Source organism: Cordyceps militaris (genome assembly GCF_000225605.1).
Source record: "Cordyceps militaris CM01 unplaced genomic scaffold CCM_S00006, whole genome shotgun sequence".
NCBI lineage: Eukaryota > Fungi > Ascomycota > Sordariomycetes > Hypocreales > Cordycipitaceae > Cordyceps > Cordyceps militaris.
Window position 1 is genome coordinate 1,054,269 of NW_006271974.1, and position 17,787 is coordinate 1,072,055.

At 50.8% G+C, this 17,787-nt stretch overlaps 4 protein-coding genes across 4 annotated transcripts; 2 read left to right on the forward strand and 2 right to left on the reverse strand.

The window, feature by feature from the left end:
- Positions 1 to 892: 892 nt before the first annotated feature.
- On the reverse strand, positions 893 to 3,523 carry CCM_07623 (WD40 repeat-like-containing domain; the record flags this gene model as incomplete). Its single annotated transcript, XM_006672764.1, has 1 exon — positions 893 to 3,523. The coding sequence occupies one exon, from the start codon at positions 3,521 to 3,523 to the stop codon at positions 893 to 895; it is 2,631 nt and encodes an 876-aa protein (XP_006672827.1).
- A 792-nt stretch (positions 3,524 to 4,315) lies between these two features.
- CCM_07624 (nicotinate phosphoribosyltransferase) lies at positions 4,316 to 5,813 on the forward strand (the record flags this gene model as incomplete). The annotated part of the gene is made up of 3 exons (XM_006672765.1): positions 4,316 to 4,511; positions 4,566 to 5,625; positions 5,681 to 5,813. 3 exons carry the CDS (start codon positions 4,316 to 4,318, stop codon positions 5,811 to 5,813), a joined length of 1,389 nt encoding a protein of 462 aa, XP_006672828.1.
- An 8,158-nt stretch (positions 5,814 to 13,971) lies between these two features.
- On the forward strand, positions 13,972 to 14,970 carry CCM_07625 (GPR/FUN34 family protein; the record flags this gene model as incomplete). The annotated part of the gene is made up of 3 exons (XM_006672766.1): positions 13,972 to 14,309; positions 14,431 to 14,820; positions 14,877 to 14,970. The coding sequence occupies 3 exons, from the start codon at positions 13,972 to 13,974 to the stop codon at positions 14,968 to 14,970; spliced, it is 822 nt and encodes a 273-aa protein (XP_006672829.1).
- A 318-nt stretch (positions 14,971 to 15,288) lies between these two features.
- Positions 15,289 to 16,263, reverse strand: CCM_07626 (uncharacterized protein; the record flags this gene model as incomplete). Its single annotated transcript, XM_006672767.1, has 1 exon — positions 15,289 to 16,263. One exon carries the CDS (start codon positions 16,261 to 16,263, stop codon positions 15,289 to 15,291), a length of 975 nt encoding a protein of 324 aa, XP_006672830.1.
- Positions 16,264 to 17,787: the final 1,524 nt, after the last annotated feature.

A 17,787-nucleotide genomic window follows, 5' to 3' on the forward strand; every position in this document is an offset into this window, starting at 1 on the left:
CGCTCGTGACCATAATTTCCTTCTCCGTTGGCATGCCGTTAACCTTTCCAGCATAGAAGCCGGTGCACATTTTTCTGGCATCCATGCCCAATCTCATGTGCACATATATACCATGACGCCTCTCGCAACTTGTCAGGCGGCCAGGCGACCAGGCGGCCAGCCGAGAGGTGCCACTTACGCCCAAGTTGCTGTGATGCATACGTAAATCTCCGCCATTAGAGTCTCCTGCATGAATCTACTCATATGATCCTTAGAAGAAAAAAGACCCAGAAAAACGTTGCACTGCGCGTGATGCACAGCGGGTCGAGCCTCGGGACGCGCGTTGGGCCTCTCGGAACCGTATTTTGTATCCAAACTGTATTTTACCCTGACGGACATATACTTACTTAATTTCATGGGTGGGCGTCAACCACATGCGAATGCACGCCGTGGAACACAACTCGACTCATTACGTGGCAGAGCTTGAAAATTAGCGCCTCGAATGCGAGATGGCTTGCTCCCTTTTGAGCTGTCCCTCGTCGCTCTGATTCCCCGTAGACTGGCGAAATTTGAGTAAACTGCATGTGCTCAACATAGATGCCGGTGCCAAGACGAAGGCCTGCGATATTAAGCCGAGACTGTAAGCCCCTAGCCTTGTTGATGTTGTTCTGGCGAGGTGCATAGCGGAACACTGCAGCTTCATACACATTTGCAACCCCTCATCTTCTTCGAATTGCCATGTATTGCATTCCAAAATGTGTAGTTCATTGTACAGTTCTTGTATTTATAATGCGATAGTCCCCTGCACTGACATTACCATTCCTTGCCACGTGGTGACCATGTAGATGTATCCTGACATAACCATCCATCTAGTCGTTATTTTCACACTTTTAACCAAAGCACAGCCATCGCACTATCTTCGCTCCCACTCTGCGCCCGCATAGTAGCTATCTTGCATTTCTATCTCCCAAGTTGGGCGCTCAACCAGGGCCACCTCCAGCGAGTCCTCTTGGCCACCGAAAGAAACAACACCCAGTACAGGACGATATTTGTATGTAATCCACCACTGCTTCCGGCCATTTTCATTTTCTGCGCCTGCTGATTTGACTTCGCCGCCGGCCGTGGCGCTGCGAAGTTGCGTAAGCTCGTTGTCTGCAGCATCGATCATGTCGTCGTCGCTTTCGTTGTCCAATTCGCCGCTAGGGCTAGGGCCGTCGACATCAACATCCTCCCACTTATTGGCTGCATGTTTGTGTATCTGGTGCGGCTTCAAACCCTCGTTCTCCATCCGACTACCAGCGCCGCTGGTAATGTTTGTTCGCTTGCGCTTTGTACCTTGTTGGATGAGCTGGTTACTCGTATCCTTGCCTGGAACCGGCAGGTCCTGGCTCATGTCAAGCATGAACAGAAAAGAGACACCGTAAACCCAAAGCCTAGACCCTTGCCAGAAAGTACCTTTGGCCAAGTCTAACAAATCTTGAACGGGGCCAGGAAGAGTCATACGGGGATTGCGGCGGGACCATTGGGTCAAAGATCCTTGTAGGACATTAAATGTGAGGACATTCCACGACGATGTCACTGCTGCCAGAGTATAGTCCTCCGTTCCTTCCTGCCCAGGGATATTATCCGAGAATGCGAGGACGGATGGGGTTGCAGGTAGCTTGGGTATTAGCTTGGCGTTAGGATTGCGAACCCATCGCCCGACTTCACTGGAACCGGTATTTTCGGCATCATCATCTGATGAATCAGAGTCAGAGGCTGACGCGTCGTCGGCTTCCTCTCCATTCGCATGACCATTGACTGTGTCATGTCCCGCAGCGTGCAGCACCCAAGTATCAATGTATCCAGCCAGGTCAGCAGCTGCAATAAGCTTAGAATCTGGGCTGAAAGCAATGTGGGTAACGTTTCTTTCATAGGAGCCTAAGCCACCGTTTAGGATATACTTGGGGACTGAGCGGTGTAGTCGGCGAAGATGACGCGAGGAAGAAATCGTGTGGCTATTAGACTCGGATGAAATGCTGGCGATGACGACGCTGGAACCGTCCTGCACGAAACAAAGCCAGGATCCATCTGGCGATATTTGCACCTTGCTGGCACCGAGCTTGGTAATCTGTTTGGGCAGTTCGATAGAGGAAAGGGTAACATCAGCGGGTTTTGTGGGGTTGGAATGTTCCAGTGCAAAGGCTTTGACATCTGTGGACGTCGAAGCAATGAGTAAGGTGCCGTCGGCGTTGATACTAGCCGAGGAGATGTTGGAGTCTCCCTTGACGACGATTGTTTTGAGTAGTTTTCGATTTTGGTCAACATCGAGATCGCTGTCACCATTGAGCTTGACGAGGTCGGAAGCAGGATGCTGCAGCAGCCACAAGTGAATCTCACGATCCCACCAACTCACCATGAAGCGAGCTTTGCTGGCACTGACAAGAGGCGGCTGTTGGGGAAGACCACTGACAATTCTGTGATGTTCACGGCCCATCTCCTTGAGTGGAACAACGACGAGATTTGAATCGGGCCCTCCAGAAACAACAACACTTGTGCGAGCGTGCTCGAATGTAGCCATAGCCTTAACGTCATGTTCGTGGAATCTGCGACCCCAAACTTTGCCCCAGCGCTGACCAGCCCCGGAGTTCTGCTTGTAGAGCACAGTTCTTCTATCCATGCCACCGCTAATAATCGTGCTGCCGTCTGAACTAATAGCAAGACTAAGGACATCTTGCTTATGAGTCTGCAGCCTTTGCGTCTGGGTGTAGGTTTTGCCGTCCCAGATGCAAACTTGGCCAGTGGAGTCGCCAGAGACAATGTTGCCGTTGGGTAAGCATTTGACAGACCATACAATGACATCTTTTGAGCCGCCCACGAGGTCGGATCCAAGTGTCATGCGGCGCAGCATGTGGCCTTTGGCGATATTGTAAGCTCGTATAGTGCTGTCGGAGCAGCCGACAATAACGACTTTGCGGGACTGGAAGGTGATGCTGACCATCTTGGCCTTTTTTGTGGGCGACTTGACGAGAACTCTTTGAAAGCGAAGATCACCATCCTCAAGTGAGTACATGACCAGCTCACCATCGATGGTGCCGGCGACGAGCTTGTTGGAGCTCTGCGAGTCGCTGACGGATGTTGTTCGGTCGTCGAGCTGCGAGGGCTGGGCTGCAATGCACCAGATATCACCATGCTGGCCACTGGCATGTTGTTTGGGCTTTCCCGTCTCGAGGTCCCATTCGGTAACGGTCGAGGTGTAGCCGATGCTGAACAATCGAGACTTGCCGATTAAGATGCGTCCCTCGCCGAGATCCTGGTCCGGATCATTGACCCAGACAAGACCATCGATGCTGCGATCCTTGCCGCCTCGGATAACAAGCTCCTGGTGCCAGATCCCGGCGGCAGCATTCCAGATTTCAATGTCGCCATTGGCTCTGCCAACTGCGAGTCGAGCGATGGCAGCACGTTTGCTGTCTCTAGTTTTCGGATGGGAAAATGCAACAGCATTGATCGCGGATGGCTGATACGGCACAAACCGACAGCGGTGGATGTCGATAGATGTCATTGTCGCCGTCACTGGTTCGCAGCAGCGCAGGCTACGATGTGCAAAGAGTGTGTATCGCAACAAGATGCTGGAGCTTGTTGAAGGGAAAAAAAATATCCTGCCTTATCTAATCTATAGCCTCGAATTTTTTCTGGGGGTCCGCTGGCTCTTGGCCCTGGTTAGCGCCCATGTACATAGGACCCCGCTGCGACCTTGTGCCCGCGGCTCATGACGTGGTTGCGAATGGTCGAGTCAAAGAATTAGATATAAATCAATTCATCTTGGAGATGGAAAGGGAAGGGTCTTACTCGGCAAGATCACAATTGCTGCCAAACATCATCATGCGCTGTGTTGACCGCTGTCGCAGCAGCTTCTGCGAGTTTTGATGACCAATGCTTGCCGATTAGCCTTCCAATAATAATTGAATTCTGATAAAAAAACAAATTCAATACTGTTACAATGACTGATTTGTACTGGCGTAAGTTCTTCCACGGGTCTCAAGGTCTCATGACTCAAGATCTTGTGGCTGACCAAAACATGTAACAGCCATTTGGCGGGGCTCATTTTCGTGACAGCCGACTCCAAATTCATCAGCGCCCCGCCGACTCGTTCAGTATTCACCATGAACATACTTTCTTTCGAAGCTCAAATTCCGCCGAGCCCATTGTCAACTATACTCGTTGCCCTCGTGCGCTTTATTCTATCTTAAGCGACACTGCGCAGCTTGAACGACCTGCGCTCCCCCTCCCGCGACCCCCGACGTCACGCCTATATCGGAGACCGAGCGAGCTATTAACGCCAACACTCGCCGACATGGATTTTAACAGCTCCTCGCCTTTCCCAGAAGGCGTCATATCCTTTTTGGATACCGATCTGTATAAACTTACTATGCAATGCGCCGTATTCAAATACTTCAAGGATGTGCCTGTGACCTACGCCTTCACCAATCGTACGCCCGAAAAGAGGCTGTCTAGAGCTGGCTACATGTGGCTACAGGAGCAAATCACCAGTAAGATCAAGCATACATCCTACACAATAGATCATCCAGACTCATAATACGTAGAACTCGGCAACATTTCTCTCTCGGACGAAGAACACAAGTTTCTCGAGCAGCATTGCAAGTACCTAAGTGCCGACTACCTGACATTCCTCAAGGAATTCAGGCTCCGGCCGAGAGAGCAGGTATCTATCACATTCCAGGCTACTGGGATAGACACGGGCGGCGAAAACGACCTCGGTGACGTACATGTGAGCATTGCCGGTACTTGGTCAGATACAATACTCTACGAAATTCCCTTGCTGGCCCTGACATCCGAGGCCTACTTCCGTTTCATGGACACAGACTGGGACTATGAGGGCCAAGAGCAAAAAGCCTTTGAAAAGGGCATGAAACTACTAGAATCGGGTTGCATTCTGTCAGAGTTCGGCACACGACGTCGCCGTGATTATCACACCCAAGCTCTAGTATTCCGCGGCCTGGTGAAGGCGTCCAAGGAAGCGGCCCTCAAAGGCTACCGCGGCGAACTCTCCGGTACTAGTAACGTGCATCTTGCCATGCGCTTCAATATCCCCCCCGTCGGAACAGTCGCACACGAATGGTTCATGGGAACCGCGGCCATTTTCAACGACTACAAGACTGCTACAGAGGAAGCCCTGAGACACTGGGTTGGGTGCTTTGGTACAAACTTATCCATAGCTCTTACCGACACTTTCGGAACACCCGAATTTTTGAACGCCTTCAGCCAGCCTGCGCGTACTACGGAAGGGGGTGTACCCGAAGCCACGCTTTGCAAAGAGGATGGTTCCCGCAAGACATATGCCGAGCTTTTCACTGGCATTAGACAGGACTCCGGCGATCCGCAAGAATATGTCAGACTCCTGCGCAAGTACTACGATTCGCAAGACATTAAGGAGAAGGTCATCGTGTTTTCGGACTCTCTAGACGTGGAAAAATGCCTAGAGTACAAGAAGGCTGCGGAAGAGCACGGATTCCTCCCCAGATTTGGTGTTGGGACTTTCCTGACAAACGATTTCACCCACAAAAAGACCGGCACAAAGTCCCTACCGCTAAATATTGTCATAAAGCTCAGTTCAGCTCAAGGACGACCGGCGATTAAAATAAGGTTGGACCTGGACCTATGGACGGATCAAATATTCTCGCCGCTAACCATGTCACAGTGATAACATCGAAAAAAATACTGGGGATAAAGAGCTTATCGAAAAGGTCAAGAAAGAGATTGCCTACGTTGAAAATACATGGGAAGAGGGTAAAGAAGATGCTAGATGGGGCAAAGAGGAATCGAGTAAATAAAGACGAACAAGACGGTGGCAATACTAATTAGAGATTGATGACCTATCTACACAGTTGGACAGCTCAAGAATACATTGAAGATATAGTGAATTTTGGCAGAAATTTCAAGGTCACGCGCAAATGTGCTCCTTCGACGTACCCTCCCTCCAGTCGTTCAAGGTATGGGCGATGATGGTGTTGTGAGGAAGTTGCCAGACCACCCGTACCGGGCAGGAGCAAGGAAGGGTGCTTGCGGCCCACGTTACTATCAACTGCCGCCACTGACCTCGAGATCCTGATTCTGACTTGACTTTCACAACACTTCAGACAAATTACGCTTTTTTTGGGATCGATTTTGGAGCAATTCTTGGATCGTATCTTATACACCAACTCAAAAGAACTTTGCCATGACACTGCCGCTCTATTACAAGGCGGGCCGGAGATGGTCACAACTCTGCCCGCGCACTCTTTGCCACCGTGGTATTGCGCTCGGTATCCTCTCCATCCTAGTGATTGGCATGCTATGCACCACACTCCTCGTTGGCATGTGGACTGAGGTTGAGGAGACTGCTCTGGCAAAACGCGGACTGGAGGACGGAGAGACCCCTAAAGACGAGTTAGAGGTATGATACAAACGAATTATGATGACACTATGATATCTAACAGTCTAAGAACCCGGGGTACGAGCGTGATCTGCGGCACCTTCAACCACTTGATCGATACCAACCGACAATTACATCAGCTTCAACAAACGGCGGTTCCCTCGCCGTCGGTGCCCTCCAATTACCGGTCGATTTACTCGGTGGCCTTACTGGCGTAATGTCAAATTTTCACGTCGGACAAACGACAATGACACCTTCACCGACTGCTGGCGCTGTCGATCCATTGGCGGCGTTGTCTGTGGCGTTTCAACAGGCCATAGCCAACGGTGAATTGTTGCACAATGAAGTTAATATCGAGAGGAGAGGGCCAGAGGCACGCGGGAACAACGGATATATCCAAGACTCTGTCATTTGGGCGGGACAGCCGTCTCTCGTCAGTATGCTTTCCGACCTTGTTGGACAAGTCTGTGTCATTGACTCCGGCGCTGGCGCAAGACTAATCGACACAATCCTCATCGCACTTCCAGTTGACAGTATGGGGATTACATCCATGATTCCTAGCATTGCGGAATATTCCTCAGTTTCGGCTGCAGATATACTGCCACTGATTCTGCCAGCTATTGCCGCAGCGCTAGGAAAGCACCTTCAACCGGCTCGCATAGCTGACACTCAGAATATTGATGGTATTATGGCAAATATAATTTGGCATGGGGGAGTATTCGTGGGTGAGATTATCAATTCCAAGATATATTTGGCCAGCACGGAGCTTTACGATGTCCTGAACCAGGTGGCTGGACTGATGTGCGCCGCTGCGGATCATCTCGCTCTTCCGCTTTGTGCGGTTTCAAAACAGATTTCAGGCATATCATACGAGATCGTCATTCCTTGTGATTGTGCGGGCTCATGGTTACCTTCGGCAGCACCGCAAGACCCCCAAAGTTACATGCCAGAGAGGACGACCAGCGTGATGGACTGGAGTATAACGACCTTGTCACCGACCGGCGGATACAGCTACTCACTTTCATCATCTAATTTGCCCCCAAAGTACGAAAAGAGCACATTGAGCTCTGTCACAGATACACCTGCGCAATCAGGTCAACCCTACAGCCAGCCACAGCAAACGACAAGCTGCACCTCAACGCTGCCTCCTGCTTATTCAACTATATCATGTAAGATTAATTCTGACAGCGTTCATTTCTGTAACTTATCAATCATCAGTGCCTTTCTCTACCAATGAGTACTCTGACCCTCCTGCTGTTACGCCAATTGCAGCGTGTCCTGTTTGCTCATGTCCGGACAATGTGGCCCCGGCATACTCTACCCCTCTAGGCAACAATGGTGAACCAGAAAGACCAGAAGGGGGGCTATCAAGCTATGGTAAACAAAAAAAAGACCCCTCCCAATCCAACATTGCTGACAATGGAACGTACCACAGGACAATCGCGTCAGTCAACGGAGCCTACAACAACTGCCGACACGATACCCAAATACTCGGAGCAAGGTGGGAAGCCCAGTCAGAATCCTGGTGAGTATCATGGAAGATATTACAAAATACCTGGAACAAATGCATACTCTTCAAGCCCTCGAAGCTGGAGATACCTGGGTTGTTTCAGTGATGGGCCGGCGAGAGTAGTTCAAGGGGGAGGGCTGAAGGGCACCTTTCAGGGAAATGTTTCCAACAAAAAATGTATGGAATACTGCAGAGTGAACGGATTTACCACTGCAGGTACAGAAGATGGCCGAGAGTGCTGGTGCGGGAACTCGATTGCAGAAAATATTCAGCTTCTCCCAGCGACAGCTTGCTCGACGGCATGCCAAGGGGATACAGCGGACTACTGCGGTGGTACCTGGGCAATATCAATTTATACCAGCGACGATCGAAATCGAGGCCAACCAAAGTATCGAACGTTATCTGAATTGTTGGCTCTAAACTAGTCGCCGTCCGATTGCAATTGTCGATCAATTTCATCGGCGACGAGCTACGGGTTGTATTCATTAGAACTTGCTAGCATCGGACTTAGTGGACCATACACCTTGGACGAAGCTTCATCATTTAGGAGATGGTAATGGAAAAATAATGGTATTGGGGAGAAATTGGTAGAATCTTATCATGGCATGTTCACTGGCGAAGCAGCCTCTCGCTCATCGCAGGCCACCAGATATCTGATGGTTCTTAACTCGTAGAGAACATTATCTGTATCATAAACATTCAAATAATGAGGTTACTTATTCAGGAGATTTATTCTGTCCCCCTATTTTCCAAGCTTGCCTGTGGCGCATCGTTAATCCTCGTTGGGAAGGCAACTAGGATGCCAAGTTACTAGAAAATTAGATAGAATGGAACCAGATATATGATCGTTCTGGCAGTGGTCGGCTAGTGGCACAAGATCTATCCAGACGCAAGCTTGCCAAGAAGAAAATCCCGAGGCCGGTGAGAGGTTTCAATCAAATCTCTGGGTGCTTCAATGACAAGTGTCTGACCTTGACACTGCGACTGCCCAAATAATAGTATCGGGAACGCTCGCACCGGAAACTAGTGATGGCGAAGAGCCAGGCTCGAGATGAAGAAATTAATCACCTAGTCCTTCATTTCGGGAACGTTGAAGCTTGAGACAGAAAACTGCACGATACGACAGCTCGAGATTTTCCATGGCAGGCTGTTCATATCAACCACGATTGACGGCATGGTTGCCCGTCAGGCATATGACTTGAATGTATCCGTACGAGCACGAGTCATAATTGTCTTTGTCGGAATGTTATTAGAGTTTTCCTCAAAGTTGATGGGCCAGTGGCGCACAGTCTCTGGGGTGAAGCCGGGGTAGCGTGGTGATGCGCAGACAAGTGTTCGTTCGGATGAATGGAAGGTTGAAATGGGTAAAAACCGGTGCTTCCACCAAACCATTTGGACCACCCTAAGTAATCATTCGAGCCAAAGACATGGCTGACGGCCGCGACATTGGTTGCTTCAAAGTTCCGGGGGCACTAGTTGGCTCTACAGGCACGCCCCGCCGTCTTCCCCAGTTACTAAAACGATTGTGATGGAATTATGCCGTGCCGCTGGGCCGTGGCTAGAGAGAGTAAACAATTGGTCATGACAAAAGTATTTGTAAATGAAGCACTAGTTGCGGAATGCAACTAGAAAGGGAGGGGGGCAGTTGGGGAAGAGGGTCACGGGTCAGTTGTGTTTCTGCCAATAGTTACTTTCCGGACTCGGGGATATGAACGGCTTGATCGGCGCCCATTCTTTTTCTGCAATGACGGTGAGTGTCTGTCATCCTTGCCGCAATTACCGACAGGATGGTTATTAATTTAGGGTCGAGTTCTGTACATGGATTGTTAGTTTAGACTACAACTCGGGGTCCGTCCGAGGCGGTGCTGTCGAGCAGCACGGTACCTCTGCATGTTATATTGGATATGTATTTGCTAATACAATTCTAATCAAGGGCTGTCTGTATAGTGGCATAGTATCAACAAGTTCCGGCAAGTCGAGTTAGGCCGAACGGGGCGGCGAAGAAAACACACGAGACAGACAGCAGCAAAGGGTTGACCAGTAACTATGGATACTAATAAATACCAGTACAGAACAGATGTGTACCTAGTTATTAGTTATTAATGAATACATGCATACTATTAGGTCCTTGCATGTAGTTACTGAGCTACGGATGGTGAGTCGGAACCAGAAGCGCCCTTCCCACTTCCCCACCTTGGAAGCTGGGGGGCTGCGGAATTAACAATCAACTCAACTCCGTCACGAGCCTTTCTGTTTCCCTGCCTGGCCTGACAGCTCCGGCAAGTCATCTGGATTTTCCCTGGGGCGCGCCAAGCTCTGATAATCTCCCCGCGACTCATCGTTTTGTCCACTGTACTGTCCACTGTACTGTCCACTCGAGTATCCGCACTGTAACCAGTATGGAGCAGTTGAACGCGCATCCCCCCCCCCTCCGGGGCTCCGTACTCGGTCGAATATATTGGATTTCAGATCTGCCGGTGCCGCAAGGTTCGACGACGCGCAGCCACGTGTTGAGAACGGAGAGATGGACAAGGCCGAACGAACGAACAATCCGCGAAACACGACTGGGGTGGTGCGGACGCAGGACGACGCGGCTGCGACGGACGGGAAACAGCCAGCTCTGGTTATGCACCGCCGATGGTCCCCTGGTTGGCCGCGAAATCTGGTGGTGGTGACAAGTTATGGCTGCGAGGGTTTGTCTGCAGCCAGACCGCCCCTCGATGAAAATCTGCATGCAGAAAGCGACTGTAACGGTGGCCGACTCAGCTGGGCCACAACGAACTAGTTGGCGGAGCAGAGGTCCGTCTCCCCTGCCTGCCCTTGTTGCTCGGCTGATAGAGCAGAGTTGGCCCAGTTGATCCTTTTGGTCGGGGGGCTCAACGGCGCGCCTCAGCATCTCAATTATTATACCCAGCTCCGCCCGCTCGTCCGACTACGAAGTGCCATGGAGCCACGAGAAGCCATGGTGTGGAGGAAAACCAGTCAATCCCCTGCTCCGGCTGGCTGAAACCTTGACTCTGCCTACCACCACCACCATACCCGGCGATCGGTGGCCCGATACCACTCACCTTTGGCCTCTTTTTCTGGTTCTTGGCAAAGGAAAGCAAAACAGGTGCCAGAAAGTGCATACTCCACTTGCCTTGCAGCGCTGCATATTCTTCTTCTTTTGGCAAAAGCTGGGCTCCAGGGGTCACCAGGCCCTGCACTTCCTGCATGACCCCCCGGCAGCCCGGCTCTTGTCGCAAGCTCGGCAACGCGAAATTCAAGCAGTCGGCCAACAGCCTGGATAAACTCAGAAACAAGAAAGGGAAAAAAAAAAAGGAAAAAATGAGCCATGAAATGGTTTCAGTTTTGGGCTCTGAGCTGCGCCCTTGGGACGGTCCCCAGGGCAGCCACGTTTTCCCCCTGCAACCATGATTTGATTTTCCTAGATCGTGAAGTGATGAAATGAGTTAGTGCGGAGAGGGAAGCTAGACACGGGCAGAAGAGCGCCCGACAGAACAAGTGCAAAGCACCATTCCGCTAGTTGGGACAACCATGTTTTAGTCGGGCGAGCTGCCCATCGTTAGCAGGTCGTTAGCCGTCGTTAGCGGAACGCCATAGTGAATGCATGACGAGTGGAAAGCCAAGTTCGATTTCCCCGCAGAAGGCGAATGAGGAGGTGGCGGTCGGAGGGTTGGCTCGGGGGAGGGACAGGATCTTGGTGGTGTTGTTGAACCGTGTTAGTCTCCGTGTATCCGTACCCAAGATCCAAAAGCATGTCATCCGAGTGACAAGACGGCGGCCTCGGGGATAGGACCCGGACATTCTTTTTGTCTCTGCCGTCGGTCAAGATTGCAGTGTTGCAAAGAGGCCTGCCGTCTTGAGTGCGTGCAGTTGCAACCCGGTGATGCAATCAGAGACACGCATTTAATCATGGAGGAGTCCTCGCTCATCGCCGACCTCTATTATTACGAAATATCAGACAAGAAAAAGCGTGGGCATGGGTGTATAATGCTCTTCCGGGTCAGCAAGGCAAAGCAATTTATCGAGATTATCATTCTTTTTTTTTTGGCCTTCCCCCTCGTTGTACCCCAGACTCGCTAAAACGACAGCAGGAAACCGAAAGTGTTTCGCTTCGCCGTTCGAACGCCAAAACGTGCAGCTCTCAACTCAGTCTTGAGCCCTTTTGGTCTGGCATTGATTGAGCTACTGCCCACAGCCGCAATCGAACAAGGGGGGGGGGACTGCAGAACGCTGATGGAATTGCGGCATGAACATTCTTTGGTCAATAATTCCGCGGGCCATTTTGACATGGAAGAAGCTTGCTCGCCGTGTCTGGGCGCCGAGAGAAAAAAGGCACGGCAGAGGGCCGAAATTGATTTGTGATACGGCCTTGGCAAGCCGCGATCGTGCAAAGGCGTTGAGCCAAGAAATTTGGTGTATTTTCTTCTTGTTCAGATGGCGGTGGCGTCCGGAAATGGCGCACAGAAGTCTCTCGACTCATTCTATCGGCCGGGTTCGAACGTCGGGGGACAAAAAGGCCACTGGAGGGCGAAATTGCTTCTCAACGACCCGTCCGTTCGGGTTGCCGTGGGATTAGCTATTATTAAGCTCGTTCCGCACGCGCCAGGGTCTGTTACTTTTATTCGTTTACCGACCAGTACGAATCCTGTGTAGCCATGATCCTTGTCGCAACTGGTAGGCGTACAAGACTAGGATAGGTAGTGTACTGAACAAGTGTAATTCGTACAACGCACCAAAAACCTCGATATCGTATTTTCGCTGAAGCGAGCGTGTACTACAAAGTATACTTCTATCCGTGAGCAAATAAGTTCCGTTTGGCAACAAACAGCGTGGGTTCGACTTACAAAAGTCGTAACGAAGCTCCAACAGGACCGGACTGTTCACTCGGCACAGCGCAAGGGCGAGGCTTTGGCCAGCATCAAGCAGACTGACAGGAGCGCCGTGGTGCTGCTCCAAAATAAAAAACGATCATCGTTGGGTCCTTTAAGTGAGTATTGCAAGGGGGGGACCCTGGCAAGCCGGGCCCGGGGGTCTTCTGCCACCCGCGGCCGATATTTTTTTGGGCTTCGGCGTTCCGCGCAAGGTTTTTGAAGCAGTTTGCTTTTTTTCTTTTTTTTTCCTACTTTCAAGTTCCAGATCAGCTACAGCCCGCGTACGGATACGTCAATTGTAGTCGTGATGGTGATCAAACTCGCCGCCATTGGCATCACGTCGGCCATGGACCTTGAGAGGGGAGAGTAAAAGTCGATTGTTCGGCAACGGCTGCTTGCATTCTACTCTCGTCATCTTCCGCGATCCACGATGCAGGATAACTGGACGCGGCCCTGAGCATAACCGCCATGTGGCTTTGGCTCACCCCTCCCAGGGCCTTGTCCCTTGGCATTAAAGCAGCAATTGTATTCCGCGATACAACCCATCATCAGTCTCTTTCCTTCATCCTCTTGTACGTACCAGTTATTCCAGCATACAGATTAGTGGACTCGATAATTAGTAGTTCACCCCCCACCCACCCCCGGCTTCCGCACGCACGCCGCCGCCGCCGCATCACCACACGCCCCCTTTTTAGCTCCAGCCGCGCCATTCGGTCCATTGCCATTCCACCTACTGGGTAGCTTTGTGTCGGCCCCATAATGCAGACAGGGCTTGTCTTGCCGTGACCGTACGGAGTACATACTGGTCCTGGTAAACTACTGGTGGCCTGGTACACAGGACTGTCTGCTGCTTCCTCGTTCCGGCGCGCTTGCCCCAGTGCCTGCTTTTTTCTTTTTTTTTCTCTTTTTTTTTCTGGAGCCCGTCTGCCGTTGGGGTCGGCCCATGGACGAATGGATATCCAGATAGATGACGGTCCGTCTGGGGTTCCCCCTCACATCATAGCACGCAACCTTATTATAAGAGGCGAGCTCTCCCCCACCCCCTTCGAACATGCTTCTTCACCTGTTCAGACTGGCATAAACTCGTTGGTGCTTCCAGGATCAGCCAATCTTCTCGTCCTCTTCTCGACACCTCTCCCCTACTCGGTTCCCGCCAAAAACACCCGTCCCTCTACCACGCCGTCGTCATCATGTCTGCTCCCAACGCCGCCGTGACCAGCGCTGCTGAAAAGGATGTCGCGCCCAACGGTGCCGCCCAGCACTTGCGTTACCAGCACCCTACCTACCGGGCCATGCTCGAAGGCCAGGACACCCAGGCCTTTGGCGGCGCTCTGCAGGTCGGAAACTGGCAGCCGTACGAGCACCGCAAGCTGGCCAACCCTGCGCCGCTGGGCCTGTCGGCTTTCGCCCTCACCACCTTTGTCCTCTCTGCCCTGAACATGCACACCCGTGACACCGCCGCGCCCAACATTGTCCTCTCCCTGGCCTTCGGATACGGCGGTCTTGTCCAGCTTCTCGCTGGCATGTGGTACGTCTGTCGACCTGTGACGCTTGTCGCTGCTCCTTCGGCCGCGAGCTTGACCCCAGCTCGCTCCAAGCGCAGTCGGCGCCTTTTTTATGCATCCTAGCTTGCTAATCACCCATCACAGGGAAATGGCCACGGGCAATACCTTTGGTGCTACCGCCCTGTCGTCCTACGGTGGTTTCTGGCTGTCCTACGCCATCATCCTCACCCCCGGTTTCCATGTTCTAGACGAATACACCAAGCCCCAGGTCGCCAACGTTTTGGGCTTCTACCTCTTCGGCTGGTTCATCTTCACCACGCTCCTTGTTCTTTGCACCCTCCGCTCGACAGTCGCGCTTTTCCTATTGTTCTTCACACTAGACCTCGCTTTCCTTTTCCTCGCCAGCGAGCAGATGGCCACCAACATGGGCAACGCCACCGCCGCTCTCGCCCTTCAAAAGACCGGTGGTCTCTTTGGCTTCCTCGCTGCCTTTCTCGCCTGGTACAACGCCCTGGCCGGAATCCAGGACAGCTCGTACGTCTTTGCTACCTTTTCACCCGCCACTAACCACAAGCTAACCGTCTTGACAGCAACTCCTTTTTCCAGGTTCCCGTCATTCACTTCCCCTGGTCCGACCACGCCCATGAGCTGCGCAAGCAGAAGAGTGCCGAGCACCAAGCTTGAGCTGGTTAGCGCATATACGACATGCGATCCCGTGCTACTATGCTCTGTCATTTAAGCCCGAGCATTCAGGGCACCCAGTATAGTCGGCCCTGTTTGTGGTCTGATTGGTGCGATTGCTTAAGGAGTGAAGGATGGATGATACCAATGATACCTAAACTGTTTGCAAATAGTGTTTTTTTTTCAATGTCCTTTTTGCGAGGGTCATCACTCTATTAATATCTTAGGCGGCATACGTCACTAATCCAAAGAAGACCGAAAATAAATAAGATAAAAAAATAAGAAATACCAACGATGTTCTTGATATCAAGCTCAAGAACATCAACAAAGCCGAAATGTAAGACCCATACACGTGTTGATGCCAGATTCAAGGTTAATTTTGCACCTTACAACCTCGTATTTGGCCGTCTCATAAATTCGTAGCGCTTCCTCTTCTTCACGAGACTTTACCCAGTACACCTTGCCCTCCACTTGATCATGTTGAAAGCTATTCACCAAGCCTAGATATTTATTCGCCCAGGTCGAAAGAGCCGCTCCCGAAACCATGGCTGATTCGTATTCAATACTGCCCTCGTCCGAAACTCCAATAACGCGGGCGAGAACGGCGCGGTCGGCCAGTGTGCCGTAGAAGAAATACGGAACAGGGTATTCATTCTGGGCCGGCCGAAAGTACTCGGTAGACGTCTCTGCACGGTATTGGGGAAGAGTCGATTCGATTCCAAGTGTTGGATATCTGGAAATATCGGAGAGCTTCTTCGTGGCGATAGAGACTCGGATAAAGGATGGCCGAAAGTGGACACTATCCGATAGAACAAGATTGCTTTGAAGAAGATTCTTCATTTGTGAAGTCATATAGCAGAATTTCACAGAATTGCCGTCATCGTCTACTCCAGAGACAACTTCGAGCCTGTCGGTATTTAAAAGTTGTTGGATTGTGTGTAGGCTGGGCAGTGTGTCGTGGATTCGGAGCAAATACATGCCATTGTCGTCCGTTTTGGTGGCGTTTCCTCGCTCAAACTTCCGGCCATGGGCTAAGCTGAACTCGTAAGATTCCTTGCTGAATCCAGACGCAAAATCCGAGTCTTTAATCAAGTCCCAAGCGCTCTGAGATAGGGAGTCACGGCCAAAGTCCAGACGCCAGTTGGAAATTTCCTCGATGGCTTCGGCACGGGTTAATTTGAACAAACACCGCCAGTGTTCAATGTCTGCATCGGATATTTGGAGATCAGAAGCACTGGTGGCATTGAATTCGAGAACATTAGACGCCAGGCTTTCGCAAGCGCTCAAGAGATCCATGTTTACTGAGTAGTCGTGGTTGCGCTGTGAGTTGTACTGATGATAAGGAGGATGCGGAGGATGCGGAGGATGTGAAGGAGTAAAAGTTAAAATGGAAGATTGAAGCTGAGGTAAAAGTAAATTCGATTATATTCCTATTTTCCTATTTTTTTTTCTTGCGTCGAATAAGCTTTGCAGCAGCGCTTAGTCGCGCTCCAGGCACCCTTTCGACCTACATTCTTACCCCCACGAGCAAGCATATTTTGCAGGAATGATGCGACAACTTCGTATGCATTGAAACATGGTGTTCTTGACGTATGAGATTGTGGATGAGGATCTGTACCACTTTGAGTGCCAAGTTAAGTGCTGGTGTATATACTTTGCTGCCTGCCCAAGCCAGGGGAGTTTCATAGGAAATACGAGCGTTTAGATATTTTGTACATATTTAATTCAAGAACTCTCAAGTCTAGGTTTCTCTCTCCGCGAGTGACTTTGAGTCCTATTATTTGTGTATTGAGAGTTGTATAAAGCTCCTGCGGACGAAGGTGCTATCTGTAAACCTTCTCAGAGGGAGCGCCCTACCCTACAGAGAACCCAATTACCTTACCACTGACATTAACTTCTCCCCATCTATCTCTCTTGTCTTCCGTGTTTTCTTTATATGTTTCTTTCGAAATATAATTGTTGCGCATCCTTTTTTGTCCTATTTGGTTCCCACTTAGTGCTTACGGCCCAATGCTTATATGGCGGCTAAGTCCTCAACACTGAACATCACCTGATTGGGGCCGGCCATCGTGGCTCACTATAGGTATTCCAAATATACGGAAACAACAGTGAACTAAACGAACGATAAGAAGGCAGCTATCTTATAACAATGTTAGAGAAACGTCCTTCCTGTCAACTACATGCCTATAATCTGTAGCTAATTCAACAACCGTGGAACCTTTGGCGTTGTTCCACAATCTGACGGTGCGAATGCTAATTGCATTCCGCAATGCACATCCGATTCAGCCAAGACTTGCCTGACAACGTTGTGTCCGGGGATAATGGTAGTCTTTATCTGGAATTGAAGGTCAAAGGCTGTTCAGAAGAGATGCCGACCTTGAAAACAAGGCAAATCAGCACTGGGCGGAGCTAAAGTGTCTGAAATTGGCCCTTTGAAATTAAGGTGCAGCAAGGAGTGCCTTGCCCCAATTATGGTGAGACTTTGGCGTTGGCTCTCCAACCAATGAGCTGTTGTTGGCGCCAGAGTTTTCTGGAGTTTTGCTGGGAAATGGCCCTGGCCTTGCTGACGGGATGTGCGGGAGAGAGTTTCTCGTAAACACACTAGGAGTCGCCAAGCAGTGCAGCTGGTTGCATCCATAGTTAGCCGCAACTACACTTCTGCTGTGAACATGTCAAGCCAACTATCAGCATATCATGTTTACCCGCATGATTGGTCCCTTGTTTAACAAAAGCAGTTGAAGTTTACGTCTTTGCGGGCCCGGTTTCGCTTGGTCATGACTAGTAAAGAGCCTCGCCGTCATCTCTGTTGAACAAAGCATG